The sequence below is a fragment of the Protopterus annectens genome, chromosome 1.part0, assembly GCF_019279795.1.
Source record: "Protopterus annectens isolate FY-2018-M chromosome 1.part0, PAN1.0, whole genome shotgun sequence".
NCBI lineage: Eukaryota > Metazoa > Chordata > Ceratodontiformes > Protopteridae > Protopterus > Protopterus annectens.
The window spans coordinates 111,315,060-111,329,419 of record NC_056725.1 but is presented as its reverse complement, the minus strand read 5'-3'; the positions used below and the strand labels follow the sequence as shown (position 1 = coordinate 111,329,419).

General features: G+C 42.3%; 1 protein-coding gene across 3 annotated transcripts in view; it reads left to right on the top strand.

Annotated features, from left to right (window-relative positions):
* Positions 1–14,360, top strand: part of CCDC61 (coiled-coil domain containing 61) — a 934,642-nt gene that overhangs the window by 883,105 nt on the left and 37,177 nt on the right. For 2 of the 3 annotated variants that reach the window (XM_044087587.1, XM_044087417.1), the window contains exon 12: positions 11,500–11,572. In XM_044087587.1, coding sequence (XP_043943522.1) covers positions 11,500–11,572 — 73 coding nt within the window. The remainder of the gene's footprint in view (positions 1–11,499; positions 11,573–14,360) is intronic. The other variant, XM_044087502.1, reaches the window with a different exon arrangement.

Below are 14,360 nucleotides of genomic sequence, written 5' to 3'. Positions count from 1 at the left end.
ATAATAATACTTTAAGTACAGTACATAATACCAATAACTATGTTCATACAGTACTGTACTGTACATACTGTAAAAAAAACATTAAAGAAAGGGTTTTTAAAACAGTTTAGATGGGAAAAAAGTAAAAAGGATAACAATTAAAGGTTAACACTCATTTGTGAGTTAGCATTATGATAAATGTATTAATTAGATGACACAGAAAATAATGGATTTGTTGGAGAGAATGGGCCTGGCGTTGCAGACTCAGGGTTTCATTCTGCTGCTGGAGAGAGAGGGTTTACTACTGGAGTCAATTTCTTGAAGTAGGCATCAAGAGAGGTTTGCACAGAGCTTTTCTTTTTCTCATATTAATTGGCCTTATAGCAGCTGAGGCCCTGTGTAACGTACAGTAAACTTGGGTGAACCTCTCTGCATTACGATCAAGCTCCTCTAACCTTGCCATTTCTGCTTGAGTGTAAGAAAAGGCTTCAACTAACTCTTTTGTCGAACACTTTTTTGATTGTGGAGTTTCTAGGTGCCTGTTTTCTTCATAAAATGCTATTGTCTGCTGCTCCAGTTTCGTATGGTCTTCATTGGTTAGTTCTTTGGCATGGGAGTCTAACTGCAGTTGATTACCAATATCAACCACAGCTTGCCTGGATTCTGCAATGTCATCATCTGTAAATGCCTGTAGAGCAGGCGCAAATTGTGGGCACAATTTGTTCCACACTTCTTTCATATTTGACTGCTTTACTTCATCCCTAGAATCAGCAATATTTTTGATGGCATCATATGTATTATAATTCTTCCAGAACTCCCTCAAGGTCATCGCATTATCTTGGGTAGCCGTGACTGCTTGTGAGAAGGTCCACCCTAAACAGGCCTTAAAGGAGGCTATTACTCCCTGATGCATTGGCTGAAGTAGTGATGTGATGTTGGGGGTAAAAATACAACCTTTACGTTGAAGTGTAGGTCATCTAAACTGTTTGGATGTCCAGGTGCATTGTCAAGCAGAAGGAGAATTTTGAAAGGAATGATTTTGGCCAAGTAGTACCTTTGAACAGCAGGAACAAAACAGTTCAAGAACCAGTCTTCAAAGATGGCAATTGTAACCCAAGCCTTTGCATTTGCCTTCTAACTAACAGGAAGAGATGCCTTAATGACATGCTGTAGTGCCCTTGGATTTAAGGAGTGATGCACAAGCAAGGGCTTCAACTTATAATCACCAGAAGCATTACTCCCAAGCAGTAGCATTTGCCTATCTTTTGATGCCTTATGCCCTAGTGCACTTTTTTCCTCTTGAAATGTACGTCCTTTTAAGCATTTTTTCCTAAAGTCAGTCTCATCTACATTAAATATTTGGTCTGGCAAATGACCTCCATGTTCAACATTTTTTTCCTAACATTTTAGGAGAATCTCTTGCAGCACTTACATTGGCACTCTGCTCTTCACCTCAAGTTTTAATGTTATGTAAATTAGCCCTCAGTTTAAAGCAACTGAACCAGGCCTTACTTGCAACAAATTCTTTGTCACAACTGCCTTCACTTGCTGCTCGAGCAGCTTTTAAATCATTGAAAAGGCTTTTGGCCTTTTCTTGCACTAATAAAAGGATAATAGAGATATTACTCTGATTTTTGTCTTCTATGCAAATTAGCATTAGCCTTTCCATCTCAAGAATTAAACCACTGTCCACTGTGTTGTTTTGTAGTAATAGTAGCTTTCACTGGGGCATGGCCTTTTACATGATTCATTCATTATTCTTGCTTTGTCTTTTAAAATTGTTCCAATCATTGACCGGCTGTAACCTAATGTCTTTCCAATGGTTCATAGGTAGGTACTAGTCTATCTGCCCAAGGGCATTTATAGGCCTAGTCAGAATGTGTTGGCTTTCGCCTCCCTTTTAGATTAGTTTCCTGAGCCTCTGTCCAGCAGGGCCATTGAAGTGATCCCAGGGGTAAATTTACAATTTCCCATCCACTCGTCAAGATTTCTCTTGAAGAGAGTCAGTCAGGGGCTTTGCCTAAGATAGATTGGGATTCTATTCCAGAGGGAAGCCTCTGGAATAGGAATCTATCCCTCCAGCATGTCCTGTTTATTGTTGTGCTGAGGTTTAATTCCCTGGAGCGTGTGGCTCTAAGAGATTTGTTTTTTTTGAGGTGGAGCATGTCCATTAATTCCGGGTTAGACATGGCCTTGTACGTCAGGCAGAGATCACTCTGAGTAGGCGGTAAGCAACCGAGTAGAGCTGGAGTTTCTTTAGACGAGCTGCATAAGGCATCTGTTTGAGGCCCACGATCCTCTTGGTGAGGTACTTTGTGTTCTCTCCAGCTATTGCAGGTGTCAAGTAAGGTACATCCCAAATGGGGCATTGTACTCTATTATGGGCCTGATGAGCGATGAGTAGAGGGGCACAATGACCTCTCTTGATCTAGATGTGAACCCTTTCGTGATTAGGTGGGCTACATAGAAGGTTTTTCTTACCACTTTGGCAATGTGATTATCAAAGGAGAGGTTCCTATTTACTTGGGTCCCCAGATCCCTAATTACATCTCCAGTACTTAGTGGATTACCACCTATGTGGTAGTTCGTGGGCACTCTGTTTTTCCCAAAGGGGATGACTGTACACTTTTTGGCATTTAGCTTGAGGCCATGGTTCTGACACCAGGTATTCGTCTCCGTGAGAACCTTCTGGAGGATGTCTGTGTCAGCCAGAGAGTCGATTATGGCCCCCAGTTTGCAGTCATCTGCGAACTTGGTCAGCCATAATCCTCCCGTGCTTGCCTGTGCCTCAGAGAAGTATGTACCGAACAGGAGGGGTCCCAGGGCTGAGCCCTGTGGGACGCCACTTGTAACCGGTTTAGAGTTGAACATAGCACCTGCAATTCTGACCATGTGAGTTCTATCCATGAGCCAGTTGGCAACCCATCTCGTGACATAGGGGTTAATGTTCAAGCTGGTAAGCTTATCTATAATGCCAGAGTGGGGAATGGTGGCAAAGGCCTTTGCGAGGTCCAGGTAGGCTGTGTAGACTACCTTTCCCTCATCTATGGCCTTGGTAAATGTTTCAAAGAAGTCAACTAGGTTTAGGAGGCAAGATCTGCCTTTAACAAAGCCGAATTGGGTAGGGTCCAGTGTCTGGAGGTTTCCAGTGTCTCTGTTAATGAGTTCCATGATGATGTGCTCCATAGCTTTGCAGACCAGGCTTGTCAGGCTTATAGGGCGATAGTTTCCAGGATCTGTTGTGGCACCACCTTTGTGGAGCGGGATAACTGTTGCTGTATGCCATTCTTTGGGTACATAGCCTGTGGTAAGGCTGAGTTTGAACAGTGAATTTAGGTGAGGGCTTAGTTCATTTTGGAGCTCATGTAAGGCGCAGCCTGGGATACCATCCGGTCCCATTGATGCTGTGTTTTTGACTTTGGAGAGGGCTGTTTTCACCTGTGTGTCTGTGATGTCTGGGGCTCTACATTCTTCTGGGATGAACACGGGCCCTTTTGGGGGTGAGGGGGGTAAAGTTAGCACTGAACCTGTTGGCCAGGATGTTGGCAATGTCTGTTGGTTCAGTGTATTTTTTGCCATTTTGCACTAGCGCAGAGCAGATCTGGGAGTTGCCACCTAGATTCTTGACATAGCTAAAGAAGGCTTTGTGATTATCTTTAGAGTCTTTGGCAATTTTTCTTTCAAAGCTGGCCTTAGATGATTTTATGAGGGGTCATAGTTTCTTGCTAATACTGATCAGGGATGCCTTCCCTTTTTGGGATTTTGCTCTATCATGTAATAGTTTCCTCCTTCGGTTGTATAGCTTATTTATGGCTGAGGTCCACCAGACTGGTTTCCTCTTTTTGGAGGAGTGAGTCTTGGTTTTACTTGGGATGGCTCAATCCATGCATTCCTGTAGATGCTCATAGAATGCATTTGTAAAGGATTCTGCGGTTTGGGCAGCATTATCCTTTAGCAAGGGGGCTTTGAAACTTTCCACCTCGGTCTTGAGAAGTGTGAAGTTTGCTTTTGAAAAAATTTTCACAGTGGTTTCCTTGGTTGGGGGTGGGGTCGGGATGTGGATGTCCAGTGTGATTAGTTTATGGTCTGATCTTACCAGCGAGGGGTTTACCTCTGGTGTGGAGCATTGATCCCCCATGTTGGTGATGATTAGGTCCAATATGTTGTCACCTCTTGTGGGAGTGTTGACCAGTTGTTCCAGGGTGTTTGACTTTATAAACTCTAGGAAGCGTTGGGCAAAGGAGTTTGTACTTGAGTAGTTTTCCAGTCGATGTTTGGGTAGTTGAAATCACCCAATATCATGGTGTTTGGTAGGACCTTCATATTTTCCAATGTTCTCAGGTATGCTGAGTGGGGGTCCTGAGACAAGGTGGGTGATCTGTAGCAAGCTACAATCTGAAAAGCAGCTTTACCCACTGTTAGTTAAACATGGATAGTCTCTGAGGCCTCGTGCTGTGCCACTAACCTGGAGGTGTGGGTATCCTTGATGAAAACGGATACACCCCCGCCTTTTGTATTTTGGTCCGGGTTCTGGGGCCGAAAGGTATGGTATGAGTTATAGCCTGGTAGTGCTGGGGTGCTCTCTGGAGATTTCTGTTACTGCACAGATATCAATTTTCTCGATACTTGAAGAGTGCCTCGAGTGCGTGCATTTTGAGGCTTAGACTTCTAGCATTAAGTAGCATTACCCTCAGTTTTTGGTTTCTTGTGTTGTTTATGGAGGTGGGTTTGTCTTTTGAGCCTTGCCTAAAAAGGCACTATGGGGGTGGCAAGAGCCTTGGCCAGTATTCAAAAGCCTAAGGGCAACAGGTGCAAGCCTTCTCTGGCAAAGCAACGTGGCTTGTCAAGCATGTCCTCCCAGGCTGACAGACACTGGATCCCCTTTGAACGACACCAATAACTTAGCCAATTGTTAAAATAGATCATTTTATCTTTATACTGTGGCATCATTCTTAGTGAGAGCAAGATGCTACTCAGGGTCAGGGTCATACCGGCCTAAGCTACATGATCAGAGAGCTCCTCTATGTCTCTTTTCATGTAGTCCAGGGAGGTACGTCTCAGGTCGTTCATACCAACATGGACAATGACAGAGTCATATTTGTACTTGTTTTGGAGTGACCTGAGTGCTTGTGTTATGTGGCGGATCCTGGCACCCGACAGGCAGCTTACAGTAATCTTCTTCTTCAGTCTAGCGAGTGGGACGTCAGTACAGCAGAGTCACCTATTACTAGTATATTGGGTGTGTTATTTAGCCTTAAGGGCTGTGATTGCGTGGCACACTGACTTTGTGAAGTATGTGATACGTGGTTGTCGTTGGGGGATGGAGGTTGCTTGGATGTCTGCTTTGGAGGTCTCTGCTGCTTTGGCAGATTTTTATTTAGAGCCTCCGAGTATGTTTTTGTGTATTTATGTGTGTTGTTTGCTGGTGCAGATATGACTGATCTATGTGAGACTGGTAGTGTGGTGCAAGTGTTCCCCTTCTCCTCCTCACTGACTGTTCCAGTCTTGGGTTGAGAGAGCTTGGCCTCCAGTGTGGCTCTATAGTTGCATCTTTCACATACATTTGTGTTTGTTGGAAGGAGGAGAGGGTTGTCTGTGTACATGAGACAATTGTAACATTGCCTCAAGATGCCCAGATTCACCTAAAACTGCCCTTTGGACATGCCTGAATGGATAAATGAACTGTTTTACTGATTGTCCGGTAGGGATGAATAGGGAGCCTTGTACTTCTGTATAGAATAGGGCGGTGAAATGCTAGCGTTTATTAGTGCTTACTGACAGATTAGAGCAAGTGCAGCACTGTAAAAGGAAGGTTTGAGTGCTTAATTTGACAGTTTGACTAGTTCCAAGGGAAAAATTGAAGAGCAGACTTCGTGGAGCCGGGAATACTTTAACCCTAGCTAACTGCGCTGCGTGGTGCACAAAACCGCGCACATGCGGGTTTTAAAGCAGGGAGATGAAAGAGAGAAAAATTAGCCCAAAATGGCCAATAAACTACTACTTTCTGGACTGAGACCACTCCTCCAGGGACAGATAGGCTGCTCAAAGCTCCCACTTTCACTGGTGAACAGAGAAACTTCCTTCTATCTAAGTAAGGTATGGGCAACACAGGAACTTGTACCACAGCCCTGAATTCAGCAGAACCTGAAAACTGGACTAGACTAGCTTAGAAAAGGCGGGAAACAAGAATATATATATATTTTTTTTTCCAAATACAGTAACTTACTCTAAAAACTCTTTAAATGCTCAGAACAGGCTAGCGCACTTGAGTGTGTAGCCTACAACAGTTAAACAGATGATTACAACACAAAAACAACTAAAAACGACTTTAAAAGTGCAGTCAGCAATTTAAGTACAGTATGCAGCAAAAAATAGCTTTTTAGAGCACAAATACGCTAGGAGATCGTGTTTTAGGCAAAAATAGCAGTCAACAGAGAAAAATTTAGAGAAATGATACTTAATCAGTCCAAGGTCTCACTTTTGTTACTCTGCTGCTTGTAGGACTCTACAGGACACCACAAGAAGCTTTGCTGAGTTGTATACAAGCGCAAAACCACACAAATGCAGGTTTTAAAGCAGGGAGATGAAAGAGATAGAAATTAGCCCAAAATGGCCAATAAACTACTAGTTTCTGAGCTGAGACCACTCCTCCAGGGACAGATAGGCTTCTCAAAGCTCCCCACTCTCTCTGGTGAACAGAGAAACTTCCTTCTATCCAAGTAAGGTATGGGCAACACAGGAACTTGTACCACAGCCCTTCAGCAGAACCTGAAAACTGGACTAGACTAGCTTAGAAAAGGTAGGAAACAAGAATATTTTTTGTTTTTTTTTCTTTTTTTTTCAAATACAATAACTTACTCTAAAAACACTTTAAATGCTCAGAACAGGTTAGCACACGAGTGGGTAGCCTACAACAGTTAAACAGATGATTACAACACAAAAATGACTAAAAACGACTTTAAAAGTGCAATCAGCAATATAAGTACAGTATGCAGCAAAAAATAGCTTTTTAGAGCACAAAAACGCTAGGAGATCGCTTTTTAGGTGAAAGTAGCAGTCAACAGAGAAAAATGCAGAGAAATGATACTTAATCAATCCAAAGTCACTCTTTTGTCACTCTGCTGCTTGTAAGACTCTGCAGGACACCATGAGGAGCTTTGCTGAGTTGTATTGCAGATGATGCTTCACTTCTCTTGGATCTCTTTAGTATGTCCACTTTATTTTCAAAGGTGATTGCTTACCTTTTCTTTGGTACATCACCAGCATGTGCATCAGATTTACATTTTGGAGGTATAAGTCACAACTTCACCAACACAGAACTTCACAAAAGTGTCTGGCTGCAGACTCTAGTAAAACAAGAAACACTGAGTACAGTACTGGAGTCTGCATACTTCTCAGGTCTCATTGATCAATACTAGCATGTTCTAAAGCTAATTAACATTTGAATTCAGCTGATTCAGAGCAGTATTTTGTAGACATTCCTTTGTTTTATGACAATGGCACATAAACATGCAGTACTGTACGGTACAGTACAGTAGAACATTCTATTAAAAAAAGATATGATCTGAAGTAGTTACTTCATTTGCTCTGCAACCTGTGGGTATCGGATCCGATCTCGGATCCGAGCCGGCAGCTTCACAAGCTACAAGATCCGAGCTCCTAGCTCCTCCCCTACCCATAATCCCCTGCCACTAACTGTATTACCTCAGATCGTTTTTGCCGCGGCTGAAGACAGCTACTTTTTGAAGAGCTCCTTAGCTAAGTTGGTGAGACTGTTCCTTTTTTCTCTCAGAGAAAAGCTTTTCTCAGTGTTTGATTGTTGTGTGTTTGTTTAGTGTCCCTATAGACAGTATAGTTAATTAAATAGTTTTTTTTGTGTGTAGTAGTGTTAGTTTCTGTGTCCACCCCTCCCCCACTTAGTGTTTGGGTGTGCTTGTTTGTGTAATGGCTGAAGGGCCCAAGGCCGTTTTTTCAAAGTGTACTGAGTGTGGCCATAAGCTTTCTCCTGCTGATGGCCACACTCAGTGCGTTTTGTGCCTGGGGGTGGCCCATTTATCAACGGCTTGCCAAATATGTGCAGCCTTTAACCCCGGGGCACTTAGGGACAGGAAGAATAAGCTGATCCTGGCGGGCTTGCTCCCCCAGGATTCAGCTGCTTCTTCCTCCCCCTCCAAGGCTCAGGCTGTCTCCTCAGCCCCAGTGCCTTCCGCTCCCCCCGCTCAACCGGGGACTCAACCTCCCGATTTGGGTTTGAGTTCGGGGGACTCTGGTGCCTCTTCCTCTAAAGAGAAGCAGCACAAAGATAAGGAGAGACACAGGTCTCAAAAAAGGCGGGCTGAGACTCAACCCTCAGCCCCGCCATCTAAGCTGGCTAGCTCTCCCTTGAGGGTTCCCGGATCCTCCCTCTCTCTGCTCCGTTCACCTCGTTTTTTGCCGGAGCCGGAGTGGGAGTACCGGTCTCCCTCGAGGTCATCGAGGCGACCCTCCCGGCCTGCCTCGACGACTTCCTCCAGGTCGACCAGGAGCCTCACCGACACAGATATGGATCGGATGATGCGTCGATTCTTGCAGACCCAAATGCAGATGGGGGTGCTCTTGCCTCCCCCCCTCAGGGGGGGAGTGCGGCCTCTGTCTTTGCTCCGATCACTCCTTCTCCAACCCGTTTTCGGGTTTTGGAGTCATCGGATCCGGGCCCTTTCGGAGCCGGGGATTCGTCGGTGCCGATGGCTCCGGTCTCTTCGCCGACCATGCCCTCGAGTTTTTCGCATCTAAGTTCTCGGGGCCGAGCATCGGATGCGGGGGAGTTGATGTGTCTTCGGCGCCATTGAGGTCGGAGCGCACTTCTTTCTCGGATCTGACCGCATCGGCTCCAACTCCGGTCCCTACCTCGGAGCCGAGGAGATTGCTCTCGGAGCCTGGGGAGAGTAGTTCTCCGTCGGCTTTTGAGGTAGTGGAGAGGGTGCTGTCGAGGTCCTCCAGGTCCCCGGTCCGGGCTTTGGATCCTCAAGCACCCACGCTGCATATGGGTCTATCCTCCGTCATCCGTCCATTGGGACAGCCTGCCCAAGCCCTCCAGCCGGTTCCCGTGGAGGAACAGGAAGCCGTTGACTATAGCCCTCCTCGGACAGTCCCAACGAGGAGGTCCCTCGTAAACGGAGGTGTAAAAGGAGGCACCTGGACTCCCCTGAGTCCATCACCACAGACACGGATTTGGATGAAAAGGAAGGTTCCCCAAGATCACCCCCCGAGGATGTCTCCTTCGGACATCATGGAGATGTTGCGTATTAGAGGGGGGGTGGCTCTTGGATCAAGAAAGAATCTATTTTAAAAGACTCTTGGGATTTTCTTGAAGCCATTACTGAAGAGTTTTTCTGTGATAATTTGTTGTTTATTACTATTGATATTGTTGATTTGTTTTCTAGCATCCCCCATTTGGAAGGAATGGAAATGTTTGAGGAGACCGTGTTTCAAAATGACACATTATCACACAATGATAAAGTTGTTTGTGTATCACTAATGAATATGGTCCTTAAGTATAACTTTCTAAATTTTTGTGGGGAGTTTTATAAGCAAGTTAGGGGTGTTGCAATGGGGGCAGCCTGTGCTTCCACCTATGTCAGTTTGGTTTTGTCTAGGTGGGAGGAGTTACACATTCTTGAATCCAGTTTTCGGTCATGAAGATTCCTGGATGACATAGTAAATTTGTGGACAAGGGGGTATCAGGAAATTGGAAGAATTTAAGGTATATTTGGGAGAAACAACTAAATTTCTAAAATTTACTTTCAATGTTTCCCCTGAGAAGTTACAGTTTTTGGATGTGGAAATTTATAAGGGGAATGATAGATTTGAATCTAGAATATTTAGAAAACCCATGTTTTGTAATTCCTTTTTGCACTATCAAAGTGCACATCCGCATTAATGTAAAAAGAATATTGTGAAGGGACAATTTGTCAGAGGAAGCTGTATGACCACCCTGGACGCTGATTTTACAGACGAATGTATTTTACTAAGTAAAATGTTTTCAGAGAGAGGGTACCACCAGGAATTTATTAATAAAATTAAGAAGGAAGTATTGGATGGGAGACAAGGTAGATTCAAACCCATCCTTGGAAATAGGGCCTCTATTAATGTAGGTTATGACTCCCCGGATAGCTCTAATCCCCCTGTTGTTAATCAACCTGACTATAGGCAAGCTCTAGTTCTTGAATATAATGCCTTTAACAATAACATTACAAAAAAGGTTGTTGAAAAGGAATGGACCAAGTTTATTAGTTTGACTGACCTGGAACTAATTAATGGAGTTAGTTGTAAGGTTGTATATAAGAATTCACATTCCTTTAAGAAATTGTTGGAATATAAAGACCCTTGTAAATCCGCGAGGAATAGGAAGGGCACATTCAAATGTAGGCATTGTGCACAATGTGGCAATATTATTGACACTGAAAAAATTTTTTTAGAAAGCAGACAAAGGTGGATCATTAGTAATGACTATTTTAATTGTGAGACCAAGGGAGTGGTTTATTTAGGATTATGCTCAGAATGTAATTCTTTCTGGTGGGGAAAACGGAGAGAATATTAAAAAGGAGGATTTATGAGCATAAATATGAAATTTCTATAAAAAAAGAAACAAATGCTTTATATAAGCATACCACAGTCTGTCCCAATGCTAAATTTTATTTTATGGTCCTAGAACAAGTTAAGAAGGATGTGAGGGTTAGGTTGTGGGAAGAGAATTTGGAATTTAGAGAGCTATGGTGGCAAATTTCCCTTGATGCCACTACCCCCCAGGTCTTAATGAATTTATTTCTATTGTACCACTTTTAAAATTAAAAGCAGGAAAATTATAAACTTTTAATATGTAATTTATAATATAACCAGTAGATGGCAGGCTATTCTTATTTAATAATTTTTTAAGAAATTTTACATATACATGTTATTTCATCTATTTATGATGAATTTGATTTTTTATTTAAAAGTGTTATTACAAATTTCAAGTTTGAATTTTATATTGAATTTTATTAATTTATGGAAGGGTTAGATAATAAATTGTGTGTATTAATTTATGTGCTTTATACTGAACATTATTATTGACTTAGCAGAGGTGCGTGCTTTTTTAAAGAATTTCTGTAAATTAATTCCTTAATTCATGAACTTGTGTGATTGGTTATTTTGTATTCAATTAATGTATAAAAGGTTCAATATTTTAGTCAGAGGTTATCTGAAGAAGTCAGTGTATTAGGACGAAAACGCAGTTTTATTTAAAGGCGTTAATGTTGATTTGGTTGGCGTGACTTTTCTGGATTATTGAATAAATCACTTTTATCCAGTTTTCTTCAGCAGTTTTGGCACTTTTTTCAGTTTTTGGTTTCTTCATTTTGCCATTTTCCTTTGGTTTGGTTTGTTTTTCTGCAGAGTTGCACAGTGTGTTACATACTTAATCACTAGGGCTGTCTCATTTGGCATTTGTAAAAAATTGTTCTACATGTGCAATTCTGTATCAACTAATGTTCTCCTTATCAGCAGTGCAGAAATGACGCTACTTCAAGGAAGCGGATATCAAGTACTCCTACCAAAAGCAGACAAGCAAATAAAGGTAAGGAAGCTACTTCTGTGCAGCAATTGTAACCACAGAAAAAATGTAGCATTGTAAAACTGTCATTTTCTCTCTTTTGTATGACTTTAGAGAGTTAAGAACTAAAGAGGCTTTGAGGCAAAGAAGTCTGTATTTGTTTCATTTTTTTTTTTTTTTTTGGTAAATCTTCAGTAGTGTTTTAGAAATAAACCATAATCGGTTCTGTATGTGTGGATCAGTCTGTAGCATCTGCACTTGTCATAGAGTAATGCAGCTTTAAACTCTCCACTTTAATACATGTTTCAGTGACCACCACACTTTATAGAAGAATCAGTATTGATATTGACTTTAAAGTGCAATTTTCTACCTCTGAAGCATCTGCTTCTTTTGAGAAGTCTCCACCTCCTCCAAAGCTCCAGCCTTCACAAACCCTTTAAGAGTTTTCTCTATCTTCCTTGGGACCAGGTCAGCTGAGAACGTATTATCTAGTCTAGCAGTTATAGTGCTGAGTCTATGTAAGTCATGGGAAAGGAGGTGTGTCTCTGAACTCGTCCTAACTTGACCACCATCACAATATACCTTTAGGTTCCAGAACATGCCCATACTGTACTTCTCAAAGGATCAGAATGCCTAGTCCCTTTTCCCTTCTTTGGAACAGGCTAGCAATATCATTCTATCCCTCAGATTTAATTAGCTCAACAGTTTTCAGATGGCAGATCTCTACTAATTAAACCTGTGTTGCCAGAGTAAATGATGTTAGTGGACACAATGAATGCTTCTGGCACATCAGTAACTGAAGTCCATACAGGGGGTTCCTTTATGTTACATTGAGTGGACTCTGCGTTAACTACAAAATGTCATGATTTAGACTTGCTCATCACTCAGGATGTAAGGACAAACCCCTGTACAAAAAGCCTAGTCCCTTTTCCCTCTCACTACTCCCTTAATTATATAGCTGGTTGCTGATAGCACAGTCGAGAAACTCCTTGGTAGCATATTTGGAGCGAGTGCTCTTCTAGTTGCAGTTATGGAATTTTTAACACTTGATAAAGTGCAGTGTGTGTACAATTTATTGTTATCGAGTAAAATTATCCATGTTATCTTTGAAGCAATTTTTTGTTTATTGTTTTTTTTTTCTTTTCATTTGTGGCTTTACTACTTGGTTCAAAATGTATTTGCTTTGAGATACTGTGTACTACTTGGTGTTCATTTCTGCCCCAAAGGCTTTGGATGGAAAGCTGTTTTTAGGACAACATCTCCTTTGGTCTAACAAGCAGTCCACTGTATGATACATAAACAAGAGTGAGGGCAAACCGTCCTAACCCCTCCCATACAGAGAGGTGATGTACCTCTGGCAGTTGCCCACAGAGGCACCGCTGTCTCAGCAGTTAAACTGAAAGTGTTTGCAGGATTTTCCTTATCCTTTTCACTGTTTGCAGATTCAGAAGCCTCCTGTTGTTTGGACCTTCTGAAAATGAGTCACTGTGGCAGGATCAACCTCCTAAAGATTTGAGAAAATATGGTTCTACCTTTCTTCTAGTCTGTGCAGTAAAACAAAAGCGAAAAGGGGGAGTTTCAGGGTTGATATGCTGTCTGTCTCATGCCAAAAAAAAATCCATTATACTTCATCCCCCATCACCACCCTGATGCCACTGATTGCATGCCTCATTACACAGTTAAGGGAAAAAGAATTGTAAGTAGTCCTTGTCATCCCTTGATGGCCAAGAAAAGTGTTTTCAGACTGTCTACATGATGATACAGAAGAGTGTCCTGGTTTTCAATCTAGTAGGTCCTCATTTTTAGAGTAACGGCTGGCTACATTTTGCAGCCTTGTTGTTGCTATACATCCACTGGACCTTCTTGCAGGGATATTAGAACCAACTAAGATCATCAGTAAAACTCACACCTGGCAGCTGTACTTCAGTGAATAACTAATCCTGTGTATGAGCATAGGGTTCACATGTCTCTCTAGCTCTGGAATGAGGAGAGACATGCAGCCTAGTTTGGGTGTAATATATAGTAGTAGTTCAGAGAAAATTAGGCTAAATTTCCTCAGTTATCTAATCTGCATGTCGTGACACCCATTTTAGCATAATATAATGCACAGTCACCATATGACAGGAATCCTCATTAAGGCAAGAAAATTAGGAATCAAAATTTCACTGAAGAACAACGCATTTTGATATAGGTACACTCAAGGAAGGCAAGATGCCTGGTAATATATTTTTGTAGTATACTGAACACCCTTGGTGGATGTCCTAAACCTGGTAAAAGGCAACCAGTATATGGAGGTGAGATAACTGCATAGGACCATGACAGTTACGTGTCCATATGCTGTTTGGACAGGATGAAGTGGTCACAGTATGACAGCAGACAGTTATGTTGGAGACAAGAGGAGGTTGGAAGTCTTTGCACATACATGGATTAGTAAGGACAGTCATGTGCCCACTGACTGATGTGTAACTCGTAGATGTATACATGGACCTATGAGAGAGTCAATGACTGGAAAAATTTGCCACCCTGAAAACTGAGATGTTACTACAGTCCCCACATACACATGACATGCACATCCTGAATAAAGATAAAACAGACAAGACATAGTGGAACCAAGTCTGCAGGGAGTGGTGCAGGCTATCAATTATTGGAGTGGCCATAGTACACCTTTGACGAAAGGTAAATGATAGGCTGTTGCATTTCCAGGGTGCAGGCTATTTCCAGGGATATGTCTACCCAGGTAGTGGACCACCTAGGAAGAGTGAGTCACAGACTTGAAAAAATTCCTGATATCCTTGACTGGAGAGGGTGATTG